We start from the raw sequence: 17,474 nt of genomic DNA, 5'->3' as shown, positions 1-17,474 counted from the left end.
CACAGAGTCCAGACCTGAACCCCGTTGAGAATCTTTGGGATGTGCTGGAGACGACTTTGCGCAGTAATACAAATTTCCCATCATCAATACAAGATCTTGGGGGAAAATTTAATGCAACTCTGGACAGAAATAAATGTTGTGACATTGCAGAAGCTTGTGGAAACCATGCCACAGCGAATATTAGAGTGTGTGACCTTTTTTTTGGCCAGGCAGTTTATTTCAAAACCAATATATGGTCACCCTACTGGTTCTGGGGCCATATGGCAGCCAGCCAGGGTGTGATACCACAACACTGCTTGATATTTAAATACTGTTAAGGGGTGACATTGTTTTTCACCTCCTGCACATTCTTATTCGGCATTTAAAATATTTGTTTAATATTCTTTAACTTTAATGTTATTAATGTTTTTGAAGTATGTGGTTTGGGACGCAGCCTGTGGTGTTGCGATGTCGCGGTGCATGCTGGGATGCATTCTGTCTTTGCCTGAGCTATCAAGATGGCTGCGAATATGTTGTTGAGGGACTGGAGCTGAATAGTGAAACTGAAGTGCACGGAGTGTGATGTTGAGCAAGTGGATTTATTCGGTTACAACTGAGCATCTACAAAAGTAAGCTGTCAAAGCGTTTCTTGTGCTTTTTATGTGGAAAAACTTGCGTATTTTGCGCCCTTTCAGCTTCGGTCAAGTGCTAGCCAGTTAAGCTAAGCTAAGCTAAGTAGCTAGCGTGTTCTGCTAAAGGCGCTCGGGGTTTGTAGTAAACAAGTCACTGAGCTGAAGTGCTTTTGCGGGAGCTTTTCTCCAGTCGACTGTTTCTTTTTTACATATTACCACACATACACGGCGCGACTTACTCGGGTTTTTAGCTCTGTGGCTTATAATGTACATTCTTGCTCAACCTCTACAAAATTAGCTTAGCAAGTGTAGCCGTCAGTGCTCTCCCGGCGAACTATTCGGCATTTCTGCTATTTTGGAGGCATCAGACAGAATTGACAGTTGTAGTAAGACTAGCACGGTTTGCTCTGGAGGATTCATCATATGCCCTGGTCGATGTAAGTATCGTAACGGTTGGCTTGTGCAGGTTGCCAGTTACTTGTGATTGCTCGGTGCATGTTTGTGCACAGTCATACCCCCCCGTCCACCATAGGGATCACCTTACAAGCGCCTGTTTCCAATCACAGTTCAGAGCCATCATTGCGACACCGAGCTGAAATCCCTCAGAACTAGTTTGGGACGTGGAGATGACACACTCTTAAACGCTTAACCAAAACTGACGATTAATGATTTTATCTACATTTTAAAGTACATTACCACGTGTTTTAAAACCCATCTACATTTAGTGATATGTTCTGTTGCAGAACATGCAGAACTTCCACCATAAAAATATATAGTTTTCATCTATTATAAATGTACAGTTTGACTGTTAGACTGATTAATTTAGAGTTTATATAATCTGATATTGGATTTGATTTGTGGATTGTTTTCTCTAAATGAAAATACCAGTCTAATTTTCCATGTTTACAGTGCCACTGATGTCCAGTACTGCCCATCCATACAAATGATATAGTCCGTCATGTCAGCCAGCATCTAAAGATTCAAGATGAACTATTGTCATTTCACTGTACACCAAGGTGCATAGAAAAACAAAATTATGTGCATTGGGTTTATCCTAAAAACACAGCAGATTTAAAATAGAGAGCATATATAAAATAGTAATACAAAATATAAAAATATGTAGGACTGAAATAAGTATATCAATAGTTACATATATTAATATCTTAGTCAGCAGAAAACAGGTGAGTGGACCTGTATTAGATTGACACTTTATTCATTATTATTATTAATGTTTCGCATTTTTATTGTCATTTCACTGTACACCAAGGTGCATAGAAAAACAAAATTATGTGCATTGGGTTCATCCTAAAAACACAGCAGATTTAAAATAGAGAGCATATATAAAATAGTAATAAAAACTATAAAAATGTGTAGGACTGAAATAGGTACATCAATAGTTACATATATTAATATCTTAGTCAGCAGAAAACAGGTCAGTGGACCTGTATTAGATTGATACGTTGTTCATTATCATTATTAATATTTAACGTTTTTATTGGCTGGAGTGGTGGCAGCTGGTATGGTGGGTGACACAGCAGCGTGTTTTGTGGACCTGTGTACAATCCGTTCCTCCATTCTGGTAGAGTTCAGTTTGGGTACTTTATTCCATCCAGCAAAATCTGTAAATGCGATATCACAGGCTGCTTAATAAATGGCACAAAATTGCTACAGACACACAGCTCTCTTTACTTCACTGCTGAATGTTAGGAGGACAAATGAGATCCAGATCTTTAAAGCATCAATATGTTATTTTAGTATTACTCTGTTTGTATCTGCTTTAAAGGTGCAGTGTTTTGCATTAATACTTTTTATTTTATTTTTACTTGGTTTGATTTGATCCCAAGCATAAATAGCACGATTGTTAGGAATAGTTTTTTATTTGCACATTTTTATTCACATTTTTATTCATATTGATATTCTTTATTCATATCCCCAGTGATACTGTTGGCCAGTCGAGCGCCTATGTATAGAAACTCTTGGCTTTGCTAAATTAGACAAATTTCCTTTAAAAAAAAAAAAAAGTCTTGTTTGAGAATTTAAAAAAATAATTGGCTAGAGATGGGACGATCGATCGGCTGTAAATCGGTATCGGCCGATTTTTAATCAAAATATGCTATCGGCGATCGGCCGATATTTCCCAAATGTAGCCGATCCGATCGCATGATATATAAAGATCACGTTAAGTTAACAGCTCAGTGGATTGATCCAGACTTTGAACTACAAAGCACCAACCATCGCATCACCATTCATCAACCATCATACAGAAACCATCGTGAAAGCTCTTCACGACATAAAATAACATCATTAACGTTGTGCATCATACATACGATGTAATTTTGCTGATTGAAATATTTACTTTAAAAAGATAATTCAACCCGGTCACATCTGAGCCGATTCTATCAGCACATTATTCAAACTCCTGGTTCACTTTGGTAAATCGTAAGCGGTTCTTGTTTTTGATGTAAATGAGAACAGAAAACGTTACAGAGCCAATCAAAGGCAAAAGTTTATTCATTACCAAATTCGTTAGTTTAGGATCATCTACTAAACTTTTAAGATCATCAGAAAACTTTTAGCTCAACAGACGGAACGAGTCTGACTCGGTTACAGATCTGTGGTAATAGCAGTTTAATTAAGATTTTTAATTGAGCTTTTTAATGTAAGAAAGTCACACAAAATGTTCTGTGTTTATTTAAAACCGCAGCATTTATTAATAACAGTAAAAACGGAGAGAAACTTACGCGTCATATTAAATGATTCGACTCCTGAATCAGAATCACTTATAGCGATACTGTGAACAAAGTGTCTTTCTTAAAGAAACACACACACGCTGTTGCTTTCGTCACCGGTTTATCTTCACTGTGTGCTCTTTTTAAGTTTTTTTCAGACTAAACTGGATAACATTAAACCTGTGTGTGTGTGTGTGGTCAGTTAGACTAATGAAATATGTCTCCTGTGGGTGAAAAAAATAATTGTTTGATTACTTTGTTTATTATTTACTGCTTATTTTGCGCTAAAAATTGCATGTTGCAACCCCCCCATCCCGATCGGAATCGGCTATCGACCGATTGCCCTGAAAGGAGATCGGAGATCGAAATCGGTGCCAAAAACCCCGATCGGTACATCTCTATAATTGGCAATTCTCTCCAAAATTCACCTAGCTACCACACATACAGCTTTGCAAAGTATTGTCTGTGTGTTGTCCACATTCCTCTGAGCACTCACATGTTGTAACTGTTGTAGTTACACATTTTATTTCTTTAAGTGTGCAACTTAACAATGACAAAGTTATGTGATTTGTTTAGGAGCTAATTCAACCTCTGATCATCAACAGGATTGTTTCCTGACCACGGATTATTCTCTTTAGAGTTCAGAGAAGGAGTCCTGCATTGAAAATATTAAGCAATTCTAATGTAAGTATTCCTTTCTTAAGACTTTTATTAAAGGGAAACTGATGTTTTTACACTAAACTTTGTCTGCTGCATCTGTAGTAAGCAATGATTTCATCATGTTTTCAATAGTAGAAGAAAATCGAAAAAATCTTTTTACTCAGACACATATATAAGCATATTTATGCAACTGTAAAACCCCAAAATATGTATTTTCTTATCAGTCATTTGCTACAGATGCAGCAGACAGAGATTAGGTTGGAAAAATGCTGGATTATAGCACATTTTGTGTAAATAGATTTGCTCATTGTGACATGTTGAATAATGTTTTATATGTTGACAATATTTTAATAAACAAAATGCAGCATGTTATAAAGTCTCTTGCATTTTGTTTTACATGATCTTGATGTTTTTACCATCGCTAATGATTGTAATTGGCATGATGGTATCACAAACAGCATGCAGCCTGAATGCAAGACTAAGTGCAGTAATGATAAAAAAAAAAGCATGACATTTATTTATTTGTTATTTTTTGTGCAAAAGTCGTGTTGCATGCATATTTGCATTTGAGACTTCTGTAGTCATAATCTTTCTTCAATAGTCAAAACTGCAGAAAAAACTTCATCAAAATCTCGACTCTAATATTTAACACTGAGTTTGTAAAGCTCTATGAAATCTGTAATGCTGGCTCACAGAAACACAGATTTCAAGGATGAAAATGGCTTTTAGAATTAAACACAGAAATGTGCAAAGTGTTAGGAAAGAATACCAATCAAGCTTTCCAGATCTCTGTGTCTATGCAACAGCTAAATTGATTTTGAGCCCTTGTGCCTTTGAGCACTCGCTTACTAGTCAGATAGAACAGTACAGTAGCTCACTGAGTGCATTACAGAGAAGAAGGTTAGTGATCGAAACCAGTTTGAGACGTTATACAATGCAGCAGTGAAGCTGCAGAGATAAACAAGCTGCATGGGAACATTCAAATAACATTAAAGTGATTATTAAAAGTGATTGAATATTGCTCTTCATGCTGTGTTTAATTCATAACACCTGACTACCAGCTCTCACTCTCACCTACTCACGTACAGGTGCACAAATTCAACAACTTTGGAAAAGTGGGGATTTTTTATTGATGCAGCATGGTTAAATGCAGATGTTTTTTTTTTCTTTTGGTTGCTACCGTATTTAGGGGTCACTGCAGTGGATTTAGTCAGCATACCTGATTTGGCACAGGTTTATTTTATGTGGGCTTGTTATTAGTGCTAAGTGCACTCTGACAAGTACACTTCCCAATGGCTAGACTGTTTTGGCAATTCCCCCATCTTGGACATAGCCGTCCATGCAGACACCCGACCTGCCAACAGCACAGCTGAGACTTAAATCCAGGATCACTGGATCTTAGCAACAGTGGGTTAGCCTACTTAACGCTTTGCCACCCAAGCACCCTTAAATGCAGATGTAATCTAATCCTTTCATTTTGGATTTCACTTGAAAATTAATTTATGGATTTAGGTTTTTTTTTATTTTAGTTTAAATTACAGAGGATGATTATGAATAAATCACCAACAAAAATGCAGTATGGGGGAAAACAAACTTAATAGAACCCAAAGTGATTTCTTTCTTTAATATTCTACTTTTGAATACAACTCAATTAATTAATGCTGAGGCATCAATGTTCATCAGTGAAGTTTAAAATGTTTAAATTTGACCATAAGGGGTTGTGCTCTACGCGCTCTTCTGTCTGGTGCCAGTTTGTTAAACTCTGGTACTTTTTGTGTCAGACTGTTGCATTCAAACATAATAACTTGAATGAAACTTACTAATCGTCTGTGGTCTGGTTTGAACGTTTGATGCAGGAAGCGAGCGGCTGCAAAACATCTAATCGAGCGCTACTACCACCAGTTAACTGAGGGCTGTGGAAATGAGGCCTGCACGAACGAGGCTTGTGGCTCCTCCCCAGGTTTCCAGCGCATGGATAACAATGCTGCAGCCATCAAGGCCCTGGAGCTATACAAGAATAACGCCAAACTGTGTGATCCCCATCCCTCCAAAAAAGGCGCAAGCTCGGCTTTCCCGGAGAACAGTGCCAAGGGAGCCAACAATTTCTCAGCTCGCAGCAACGGAAAGATGAACCACAAGGACCTACCGCCCACTAGGGAAGACTTTAGAGGTAACCATCCAGTTGTAGAGCTAAACAGTGAGAGTGAAGAGGTCATTTATTTTTAACAAAGGTTTTTGCTTGGTTTTTTACGACTTGCCATACACTGAAGTCTTCTTTTTTTTATATATAGTATATTGTATGTATAGTGCCCTAAATACAATAGGGAAAGACAGTGACTAGCTATGACCAACTCAGTAAGAGATACCCCAACCAGAACAATGCAAAGATGCTTAAATTTCTTACAATATATAAAATTACATTGAATGATTCCGTACGTATACTCTTCCTGCCTTGAAAGTAACACTTTTGAGTAAACAAGGTGTTAAAAGCCAAAGGGGGGGTTACAGCTGTTTTAATATTTTAAAATAATTAATTAGGGTTAAAATTATTGAAACTATAGTAATTATAGAAGTAAACATTTTACTTTTTTATACTTAATTATACTTGCATAAAATTGTCCATTAGCATTTTTTATTTTTAGCTGCATTTTTTGGGAACAGTTGTATTAATTATTAATTCTTTAATGTTTTGGTAAATCATAAAAGGGAATTTTCCTAATAAGATTAGCATTCCTAATAATTCATATTATTCATCTTTGTGATTTCCTAGATTTGAATTATTTGACGGAGGATAAGGTGTATGAAATTCTGGCTCTATGCAGTGAGTCAGAAGACTACTCCCCTCTGATTCGTGTCATCGGGAGGGTGTTCTCGAGCGCCGAGAGCCTGGTGCAGAGCTTCCGCAAGGCCAAGCAGCACACCAAGGAGGAGCTGAAGTCTCTGCAGGCCAAGGACGAGGACAAGGACGAAGATGAAAAAGAGGTCGCGTCTGCCGCCGATATGGAGGTGGACCCAGACGCGGCAGCGGCAGGAGGAGAAGGAGCTTCCCAAGACTCTAGCAATGACGTTCGAAAGCCAGTGGAGGTGTCGGTGGACATTGAGGCGGTGCGGAGAGTTTACGACAGGCTGCTTTCCAACGAAAAAGTGGAGGCAGCCTTTCTGAACGCACTGGTGTATCTGTCACCCAATGTGGAGTGCGACCTCACCTACCACAACGCCTACGTGGCCGATCCCGACTACCTCAATGTGTTTATCATTGTGATGGAGAACAGCAACCTGCACAGCCCAGAGTACCTGGAGATGGCGCTGCCACAGTTCTGCAAGGCCATGAGCAAGTTGCCCCTGCCTGCTTTGGCCAAACTGGCACACCTGTGGGCTCAGCATGGTGCTGGTCACATCCGGCGCCTGCTTGAGACCTTTCAGCAGCTTATCACATACACCGTGATTAGCAACGAGTTCAACGGTGAAAACCTCGTAAACGAGGATGATGGCATAGTGGCAGCCACCAAATGCCTGAAGGTGGTTTACTTTGCCAACATCCTTGGCGGTGACCTGGACACCGGCCACTGCGAGGAAGAGGACGACGAGCCTGTGGCTGAGTCGAGTGAGCTTACACTGCAAGAACTGCTGGGAGAGGAGCGTCGTGCCAAGAAAGGTCCACGGGTGGACCCTCTGGAGACAGAGCTGGGCGTGCGCGCCTCAGACTGCCGCGCACCCCTCGTCCTGTTTGACGAGTTCATAAACGAGCCACTTAACGACGTGCTGGAAATGGACAAGGACTATACATTCTTTAAGGTGGAGACTGAGAGCAAGTTCTCTTTCATGACCTGCCCGTTCATTCTTAATGCTGTGACAAAGAACCTGGGCCTGTATTACGACAACCGGATCCGGATGTACAGCGAGCGCAGGATCACGGCGCTCTACAGCCTGGTGCAGGGCCAACAGCTCAACCCGTACCTGAGGCTCAAAGTGCGCAGAGATCACATCATAGATGATGCTCTTGTCAGGGTGAGTCTGGAGCAGTTTTGTTTTCTGGGGCATGGTTTGGGTTTAATGTTTAGCGTTTTGAAAAGGGTCTTATGTTGGACATGAATGAGGCCCTCCTAAATTCACAGGAAAATGTGCTTAATTTCACGGACCTCGATTTTCCAAAACTCACAGATTTCACAGATTTTTAAAGAATTATCAAGGGCCCAAAAGTGGCTGCATGGCAGAGCTGGGATTTGGACTTTCAGCCTTTCAGTTGATAGCCCAAAGCTCTACCACTAGGCTACCACTGTCCCCTGTAAAACTAGAACATCCAGCATCGGTGTGAGGCTTCATGTTAATGAAAATACTTGTCATGTTTTAGATGACCCCTGCATCTACAGAATTGGTTGGGAGTTTTCCAAACCCAGTTACACAGGAGGGTTTCCTCCTATTATTATTATTATTGTACCAGATGCACAATTTACACATACTTTTTTGCATACTGCATATTATAAATATGCAAGTTGTACATTCGCTATACGTACGTTACTTACTCCGTTTGTATTAGTTTCTCTTCTTTTGCTTGTTCAACTACTGGACGCCAGTAATTTTCCTCAGGATAAATAAAGATCTCTCTATCTTTATGGCAAACGGCTCTTTTCATGGTCCGTGACACGATTTTCACGGCCTTAGACATGACTGTAGCCTGTATCGTCTTTACATTGCTTGACCTGTAGTGTGCTGTTTGCCTGTGATTTCAGCTGGAGATGATTGCCATGGAGAATCCTGCTGACTTGAAAAAACAGCTGTATGTGGAGTTTGAAGGAGAGCAGGGGGTGGATGAAGGAGGAGTTTCCAAAGAGTTTTTTCAGCTTGTAGTAGAAGAGATCTTCAATCCTGATATAGGTAATCATACCTAGGGGTGACTGAATTAGTCTCCATCAGGGTACATGGAATTTTATATCATAGAAATGATTTATGGCCACCTACCTTTGCTGTTGTGCCCTTGTTTGCTGCCTGAACAGCACTGACCCATTGATGAATGGACTCCATAAGACCCCTTTAGGTGTCCTTTGGTATCTAGCATCAGGACATTACCAGCAAGTTCTTTAACTCCTGTATTTTGACATGTATCAGCTGTAGAACACCCTGTCCATCATGCTGTAACAGACTTTGTTTTCAAAGTTTGAAGAAATCTTAAGGAATTTTGTCCTAGCCATGGGTGGGATTAAGATCTTACTAGAGTGGACCAAGTTTACTTAAAATTTTCCAAGCGTATTGCATACAAGATGCTCTGCTGATCATGGCTGAGACCATGCAGTCAAATTAAGTATTTCATTTACATTTCATTTTTATCAAACATGTCATTCTGGTCAGGGTTGTGGTGAGAACTCAGCGGTGGTGAGTTAGCGTAATAGAACATGGATTAAATACATTTTGAGCTATAGTCCTCAAAATAGAATTACTTGGATTTGCATTGGAGTTAAACGGTATGCTACCCATAAACGAGCATGCAAAAAGTACACTAGTGCATTGAAACACATCCAATAGAACTAAATCATGTGCTCATGTGAGCTTATTACAAAACAATGAATTTTGAATATTATGCATTTGTTAAACTTAAACCAGGCAGGTTTTAGAAACTTTGTAGGTGTGGCCTTACTCATTTTAAGAGCATTAATCAGTGGTTATGTGTGGGCACAGATCAAAATATTCTCCTCTGTGAATTCTTATACCTTATACTTGCTCTCTCTTTCTTCCAGGCATGTTTACTTACGATGAAAGCACAAAGCTTTTCTGGTTTAACCCATCGTCCTTTGAAAATGAAGGCCAGTTCACTTTAATAGGTATCGTCTTGGGCCTAGCTATCTACAATAACTGCATTCTGGACGTGCATTTCCCCATGGTGGTTTACAGAAAACTAATGGGGAAAAAAGGAACCTTCAGAGATCTTGCAGATTCTCATCCGGTAATATTTACTTGGCTGTTTCACTTGTTTTTTTTGTTTTTTTTGAACTTGTGCTGCTGAATGGCTTAATACTGGTATGTGTAAAAAAAATAGAAAGAATGTATGACACTGCAGTGGGTAGCACTATTGCCCCACAGCAAGACAGGCCTAGGTTTCTGTGTGGAGTTTGGATGATCTCCCTGTGTCCACGTGGGTTTCCTCCGGGTGCTCCGGTTTCCTGTCACATGTCCTTAGACATGCAGTCAGGTCAATTTAGGAAAATTTTTAGTAGCTCGAGTGTGTGTGTGTGTGTCTGCCCTGTGATGGACTGGCGACCTGTCTGGGGTGTTTCCTTTCACCCAAAGAATCAGACCCAATGCAACCCTAACCAGGATAAAGCTGTGATGAAATAAACAATGAATGAAATAATGAATGAACGACACACCTAGAAAGCAGCACTCCACAAGCAGCACATGTAAACACATTTAATAGACAAATCAGGAAAAAGCCAAACACTGCAGCCCTGTGACCAGTTAGATCAAGGCTCAGAAATCTGTAGTTCAAATATGACCATTTGATTATATCGGCCCGTAAACTAAGCTGAAAATATAAGCTGTTTATTGTAATCTTTTTGAAGTAATGTATGGCAAAAATACAATTTGAATGCAAACCCCACAGACATCGCAATATCACCACTTTTGCTCTGCTACACTGTGTGCTGTAATGTAGTTGTTCTAAATGAAAACCACTTTAATTTTCCCCAGCTTCATTTTCTTTAGATCTGCTAGCTACAAGAGCTTTTTGACTCCTAAATTAACTCCTCTTCTTTTCTGCTTTTCATTAAATCTGTGCTTCCGTTCCGTTCATGCCAGGTTCTTTATCAGAGCCTAAAGGAACTGCTGGAGTACGAAGGCAACGTGGAGGAAGACATGATGATCACTTTCCAGATATCACAAACAGATTTGTTCGGTAACCCTCTGATGTACGATTTAAGGGAAGGTGGAGACAAAATTCCTGTCACCAACGAAAACAGAAAGGTCAGTTTTTACTGCACTCAGAACTGGAACTTTGGTACCAGAAAACAACTCGCTGTTTTTCATTGCATGGTACCTAATGGTACAGTACGTTTTTAAATGTGAGTCCACATTTTTCACTTCTCATACTGTTCCTCAGTATTACACTTTTTGGCCAGTGAGTACCTAAGCAAGCTGTATCAGTAGAGTAGAGTTTACTGCAGTAGATCTTACCGTATAAAGTGAGACAAGACTTTTAGTTCTATATACCTGCAAAATGGAAAACATTGAGAGCTGCTTTGATCAGCTGGCGAGGTAGCCGAAGGAGGGAGAGCTAGCACTCTACACTGATGTGCTGGCCTGGTACAATGTGTTAGAGCGAGAATGAGAGTGAACACTCTGCACTAATGTGCTAGTGCATTAGCGTGTTAGAATGTGTTTAATGTCCTAGCACACCAGTGCTGAGTGTTTAGAATGAAGAGTTTGAATCTCAAGAGCCACCGACAATCTGGGTGTCTGCACGATTGGGGTGGTTGGGGGTGACATAGAGCTTAGGGTGGGTCTCAGTCACGATACAGCTTTGTGTGGGAAGCAGTAAGAAGCTAGCAAGCAGTAAGAAGCAGCTAGAGAGTGGACATATTTTGGAAAGGGCTTGTAGTGAAGATAACCTAATGGTGGAAAAAAAAAGGTCCAGCTCATAATTATAGGACAGGCAAATAATAAACTTTTACTTTCTGATCATATGGAGTGCTGATTAACTTTTATTGTTTTCAAGGCAAAGGAACAAAGTTCATCCAAGCTCTTTTTCTAAGCAGACCTTTATACTAATGACTGTACTTATACAGACACTTTTTATCTCATTACTCTAAACTGTTCAAACTGTCTCTCGAGTTTGTGGGAAATAAACCAAAACGAGTGTGGTTGTTCACTAAAGTTGGTTTCTTTTTGGCCTGATCCTGTTTCTAAATGTGCAGAGTATAGTTCGACAACAATCAAAAACTGTGTCCTGTTAACCCTGTGCATGTGTGCTTTTTTGCAGGAATTTGTAGAACTTTATGCTGAATATATGCTCAACAAAAGTGTGGAGAAACAGTTTAAAGCTTTCAGAAGAGGTTTCCATATGGTCACTAATGAGTCTCCACTAAAGTATCTGTTTCGACCAGAGGAAATTGAGCTGCTTATATGCGGTAGCAGAGTAAGTGTGTGACATGAAGTTATATTCATACGATTAAACATATGCCATGTACACAGTCAAATGGTTTGGATAATTCTCTTGTCTTTTCTACACCTATAGAATCTTGACTTTCATGCACTTGAAGAAACAACAGAATATGATGGCGGTTACAACAAGGACTGTCGAATTATTAAGTATGTTAACATTTGTATACACTTCATGCATATTGTTAATGAGTTTTAAAATAGTAATTAAATAAAAAATTGGGGGGACAAAAAAGCGCTCAGGTGGGGCAGCGGTCAAAGTGATTTCTTAGTACTGCTGCAGTTTTAGCTTCTGCTGGCTGGTCAGAGGGGTCTGCACAGAGATGTGCATTGAGATACTGCTCTCTGTATGAACTCGCCTCTTAGGTCAGGCTAGGGGTCTACATTGGTGAGGAGTAATATATCAGTGTTACTGGATATGACTGGGTCATAAAGGAAAACAAAAAATACAAAAATAGACTAAAAACAAGAAAACAAAAATACCTGTATAAATTCATTGTTTGACCACTTCCAACAGCGCTCAACAAGTGATTGTCCAATTACTTGTAATCTCACTTCTGGACTGCAACTCCCTTCTGGCAGGTGCTGGCAGGTGCTCCCATGTCCACTATTAAACCCCTGCAACTCATTCAAAATGCAGCTGATCACCTGGTTTCCAACCAACCTAAATGCTGCCACATCACCCCATGGCTGCGTTCTCTTTATCGACTTCTTGTTGCTGCACACATTTAGTTTAAAACACTGAAGCTTGGCTACAAAGCCAAAAATTACCTAGCTCCAAACTACCTTAAAGAACTCATCACACTCTGCTCTGTACCACTCAAACTCCAAGCCACTAGTCTCACTCGCCTTGATGCTCCACACATAACTCAGGGAAGACACACATTAAGGCTCTTTTCTATACTGGCACCCAAGTGGTGGATCAAACTTCCCCTGTCTGTTTGAACATCTGAGTCTTACTGTCTTCAAAAAACGATTAAACAATCTCTTTACTAAGTACTTAGGCTGAGCAATAACATGCACTTCCTAACTTATAGCATCTTATTTAAAAAAAAAAAAAAAAAACTGTTCTAATAGTTTCAGCAGATTTGTATTTTTGGACTGTTGTCTACTTAAACTAGAGTAGGAAAATGTTTACTTTGGTAGCTCTTTTGTAAGTCGCTCTGGATAAGACCGTCTGCTAAATGTCAAAAGTGTAAAATGTAAAGCTCATTCACTCGAGTTTAAATCTCAGCAGAGCTACCAACCTGGCCTGGTGCCCAGCAGAGGGCAGGAAACTTGAAGTCATAAACAATTAATGGACCAGAAAGCTTTAACTCAAGAATTGTGACACGTTTGTTTTCAGGGATTTTTGGGAGACGGTCCACTCATTTGGGCAGGAGCAGAAGAGGCTGTTTTTGCAGTTCACAACAGGCACTGACAGAGCGCCAGTGGGTGGCCTGGGAAAACTGAAGATGATCATTGCTAAAAATGGACCTGACACAGACAGGTAAATGCAGCAGAATTTGAACAAGCCAAGATTTCTAATGGTACTAATCGTCCATGCATATCTTGTTCATGTTATTCATGTTTGGGAAAAAACAACAACTTGACATGCAATGTCACACAGCCCACAACCACTGTGATTTAAACCCCTGGCCAGGCATCTACACAAACCTGATTGGCTATGTCTGAGGGGAAATTGGAGGGAGGGGATTGGTTGTGATGACTGTCCTAAGCCTGATGCTAGTCAAACTTGGCTAGCTGTTTCTATGACAGTCAGACTAAGTTATATGATTCACATGCTGTTTTAATATAGGATTGTTCCAGGAATATTGATCAGAATAAGGCGTCTTATTAGGCATCATTTTAAGGCATCTAGCAATTTGGACACGCTTCTTATTAGGAGCGTGTGTAGGATGTTGTAAAATGCTGTCTGTAGAGAGCTCACTAGGTTTTCAGACTGACCCCATGACCCTGATCAGAGTGAAGTGATTAGTACAGGTGAATAAATGACTATTCTCTTTGTCTGTATCTTACTCATCAGGTTACCAACATCTCACACCTGCTTTAACGTGCTGCTCCTTCCTGAATACTCCACCAAGGAGAAACTTAGAGAGAGACTGCTCAAAGCCATCACTTACGCCAAAGGCTTCGGCATGCTCTGAGGCTCCAGGAGCTGCAGAAGAACTTGCACAACTTCAGAGTTTTCATGTGTACGTCAAAGGCAAAAATCACCTACACAGACGACAAAAACGTAAAATCTCAAGTTTCACTGTAAGGCAGGATATGAAATAGGATAAAATGGGAAAGTTCTGGTGACCGAGTGCCTGTGCCTAAATAGTAGACAAAACCACACTGGACTCTTTGCTCTTTCTCCCCCAATGTAAGTGTTAAGTTACCCTTTTTTGTATGCACTGAGATAAAGCACTATTTATTTTAAGGGATAACGTTTGTTGTTTCATGTCTGCCTGGAATCCAGCTTACATTTTTATTTTTAACATAGTTATTACACCTTAAAAGCTGAAGAAATCTAAACCAGAACAAAGGGAGATGTTTCTCATTGTACTATGGCTGAACTGTGAAAGTGCACTTAACTCAATAATCAGAATGTCTAAGTTTCCTGTTGACCTCTGGTGGACTCGTCACACTCATGGTTCATAGGTCTTCCCAGTCGGTCCACACGTGCAGCAATGCTTCGAGGTACAGAGCAACTTCAATTCCATCTTTCTTACCAGGAATCTGTATTTATTAAAGAACTGCATTGTTTGTAAAGCCACGTTGGCAAGTTGTGCTGCTTGCTTATAACCAGCGTTCTGGTTACTTATTTAGCTTCAGAATCTGGTTTTGTGTCTTACAACAATATAAATAACACAATTGGCTAAAATCAGTCTGCTCTTATGGCAAACAATATGAATAGACTTACAAATCTGAACATCACATCTCCATTAAAGCAGGTAATTCAGTAAAGTATTTGCTAGAAAGGTGATTTCATGAACAATCCATGTTTGTATTCAGAACAGCATGGCCTTGTCTGTACTTCCTTTAAAGCAAACTGTGTTATTTTTTCAGTAGATTTGTTTTGCTTTACAGCATTGGACCCTCATTACTATACTGTCAGATCATTGAGGGGATTTTGGCACAAACTCTACCACTATCCTAATGTGCCAAATGTATATGCTATAAAACCCACCCCTCAGGTTTACCCAAACAGCTGGAAACCCACTTTAGTGATGCCCTGGACCCTTTTTATTTTTTTACTCATACATTTGCTGTTTTTTTTTTTTTCCCCCTTTTCTTTTTTCCTCATCTTCAAATAAACTGAGTTGTGGTTTGTTCCACTACTGACGGCGCTCACTTTAAAGAGGTAACAGAACTTGGTATCAAGAATGAAAGCATTTGATTGTTCAAAATATTCTTAAATAAATGAAAAAAACTGAAAAACTAAGACTTGGTGTTCTAAATGTGAAGCAACTGGGTTCGAAAATCACAGTGTTTGTAGTTCTTCTGCAACAAAATAATGTAGAAGGGTTACATATGAGCCTATAGTGTCTGAGGATTTTGGACTTCATGGCAGCACTTTTTGGCAACTTGCAGGAATTCTACTACAAAAGGTGAAACGTTTTTGGAAATATTAAAAAACTGTCATTTTAAATTTACAAACATGCTGAAAATGGTCAGTTCTAATTATTTTTTATTGTTTACTGACTAATAAAGCCAAATTACCCAACAACATATTATTTAATTGTTTTTTGTTTTTATTTGTCTCATTATACAATGTTTAGTTTTCCTTTAATTTGTCAGGATATTATTATTTAGCTATTCAGTTTTTTGACAAAAATGAAGACAAATGGGTTTCACTGCTATCAGCGAAAGGTGCAAAAACCAACATTTATTGGTCAGTGCCCACAGCCTGGGTGACTTGCATATGTCTGAAACCATTAATGCTAGGGTGTAAATTTTAGAAAAACATGTGCTTCCATTAACATGTGACATATTTTCTCGGAAGTCAATGGTTATTTTAGCAAGTTGATGCCAGGCCTCATTCTGTGTGCATTACAACAGCACGGCTTTGTAAACACAGAGTGCTTGTGCTGGCCTGCCTGCAGTCCTAGTATGTCTCCTATTAAAAATGCATGGGTCATCATGAAGAGCAGATTCACTTAACGGAGACCATGAACTGTTGAGCACCTAAAGTTTTGTGTCATGCAAAAATGGTCAAAATATTGTCCAGGGTTCTCAGTGTTATTATTAGAAAAGGTGATGTAACAGTGGTAAACATGGCTCTGTTGCAGCTTTTAACTTGTACAAGTGTAATTTTTTTATATTCTCAAACTACAGGTGTCCCAAACTTTCTGACAATATGGTTTATCAGTTATGTTTTAGTGGTGTGTAAGTATTGTGGGCCATTTATAAATGTACTGTAATGAGAGAAACCACTGGCCTGATTAAATCTGTACTCAGACAGCTTTTGACCGCTGGGCCAGACTTTGGACTTGGATGCTTCACATGTGCTTGAACCAAGGAATTCGAGCTTCTTGTACATGTAAATATTGTACTTATTCTCCTTTTTTTTTTTTTTTTTTTTTTTTTGCATTGGATATTTCTAACACACTTTTACTTGCACCCCAATTTGATGTCTGTCCACATGTCTTTTTTCCAGGACCAGTACAGGAGTGAGATAGTTGTAACAAAGGTCCAGACATAGAATTACTCACTGCTGAAAGATTAGTCTGATCATCTTGCTGCTCAGCTTGACCATTCTTGACAGATTAACAGACCTGTCCTGGGTGTTTTTGAATTGTGACCCTGACCCATGAACCATGACCCTGAATAGGATTAAGTGGTGGTAAAACAGAAGATGAATGAATGGATGTGTTGCAATGATTTGATCACAGGAAATGAAGAATAAAGAGTCGCAACTTCAACTTTATCTTCTTCTCACAATCAGTGCTGATCACCCAGTACAGTACAGAATATGAGAAATGTTGCATACACTGAAGATGTACATTATACACATTATTGAAATCTGTGATGAACAAATTATACAAAGTCATTTTAAATGTATAAACCGAACATTTAGAAAAAGTAGTTTGTGCTGCCTACATTTAAAAGATATACAAAGATGTGTAGAATGAAGCAGCTGTCACTGTTGATTCTTTAAAGCTCTGGGGACAAGCTGTGAAGCCCTGGCTGTAGTTGCTGTTTTTGGAGATTGGCATGGTTTTCCATTGTCCATAAGGGAGACCTGTCACGTCACTAGGTGGATGGGCTGCATTACCCCATGTGAGAGCAAATCAGTAAGTGTGTGATGCCTTGTGACGAATTTGCACCCTGTCCGTGGCGT

The 17,474-nt window shown here is 39.5% G+C and overlaps 1 protein-coding gene across 2 annotated transcripts; it reads left to right on the top strand.

The window, feature by feature from the left end:
- Positions 1-494: 494 nt before the first annotated feature.
- Positions 495-15,571, top strand: ube3a (ubiquitin protein ligase E3A). 2 transcript variants are annotated; one of them, XM_062997966.1, is made up of 11 exons: positions 495-608; positions 3,946-4,024; positions 5,857-6,170; positions 6,771-8,008; positions 8,731-8,875; positions 9,733-9,938; positions 10,790-10,954; positions 11,970-12,125; positions 12,225-12,298; positions 13,494-13,637; positions 14,175-15,571. In XM_062997966.1, coding segments are annotated over exons 2-11 (2,565 nt in total). In that variant the 5' UTR covers positions 495-608; positions 3,946-4,022; the 3' UTR covers positions 14,296-15,571. The 2 variants fall into 2 exon arrangements, with proteins under 2 accessions (XP_062854036.1, XP_062854035.1); XM_062997965.1 differs by having other exon boundaries at positions 3,917-4,024.
- Positions 15,572-17,474: the final 1,903 nt, after the last annotated feature.

The sequence above is a fragment of the Trichomycterus rosablanca genome, chromosome 6, assembly GCF_030014385.1.
Source record: "Trichomycterus rosablanca isolate fTriRos1 chromosome 6, fTriRos1.hap1, whole genome shotgun sequence".
NCBI classification, from domain to species: Eukaryota; Metazoa; Chordata; class Actinopteri; order Siluriformes; family Trichomycteridae; genus Trichomycterus; species Trichomycterus rosablanca.
The sequence above is the reverse complement of the archived record's forward strand: the minus strand, read 5'-3'. Positions and strand labels throughout refer to the sequence as shown.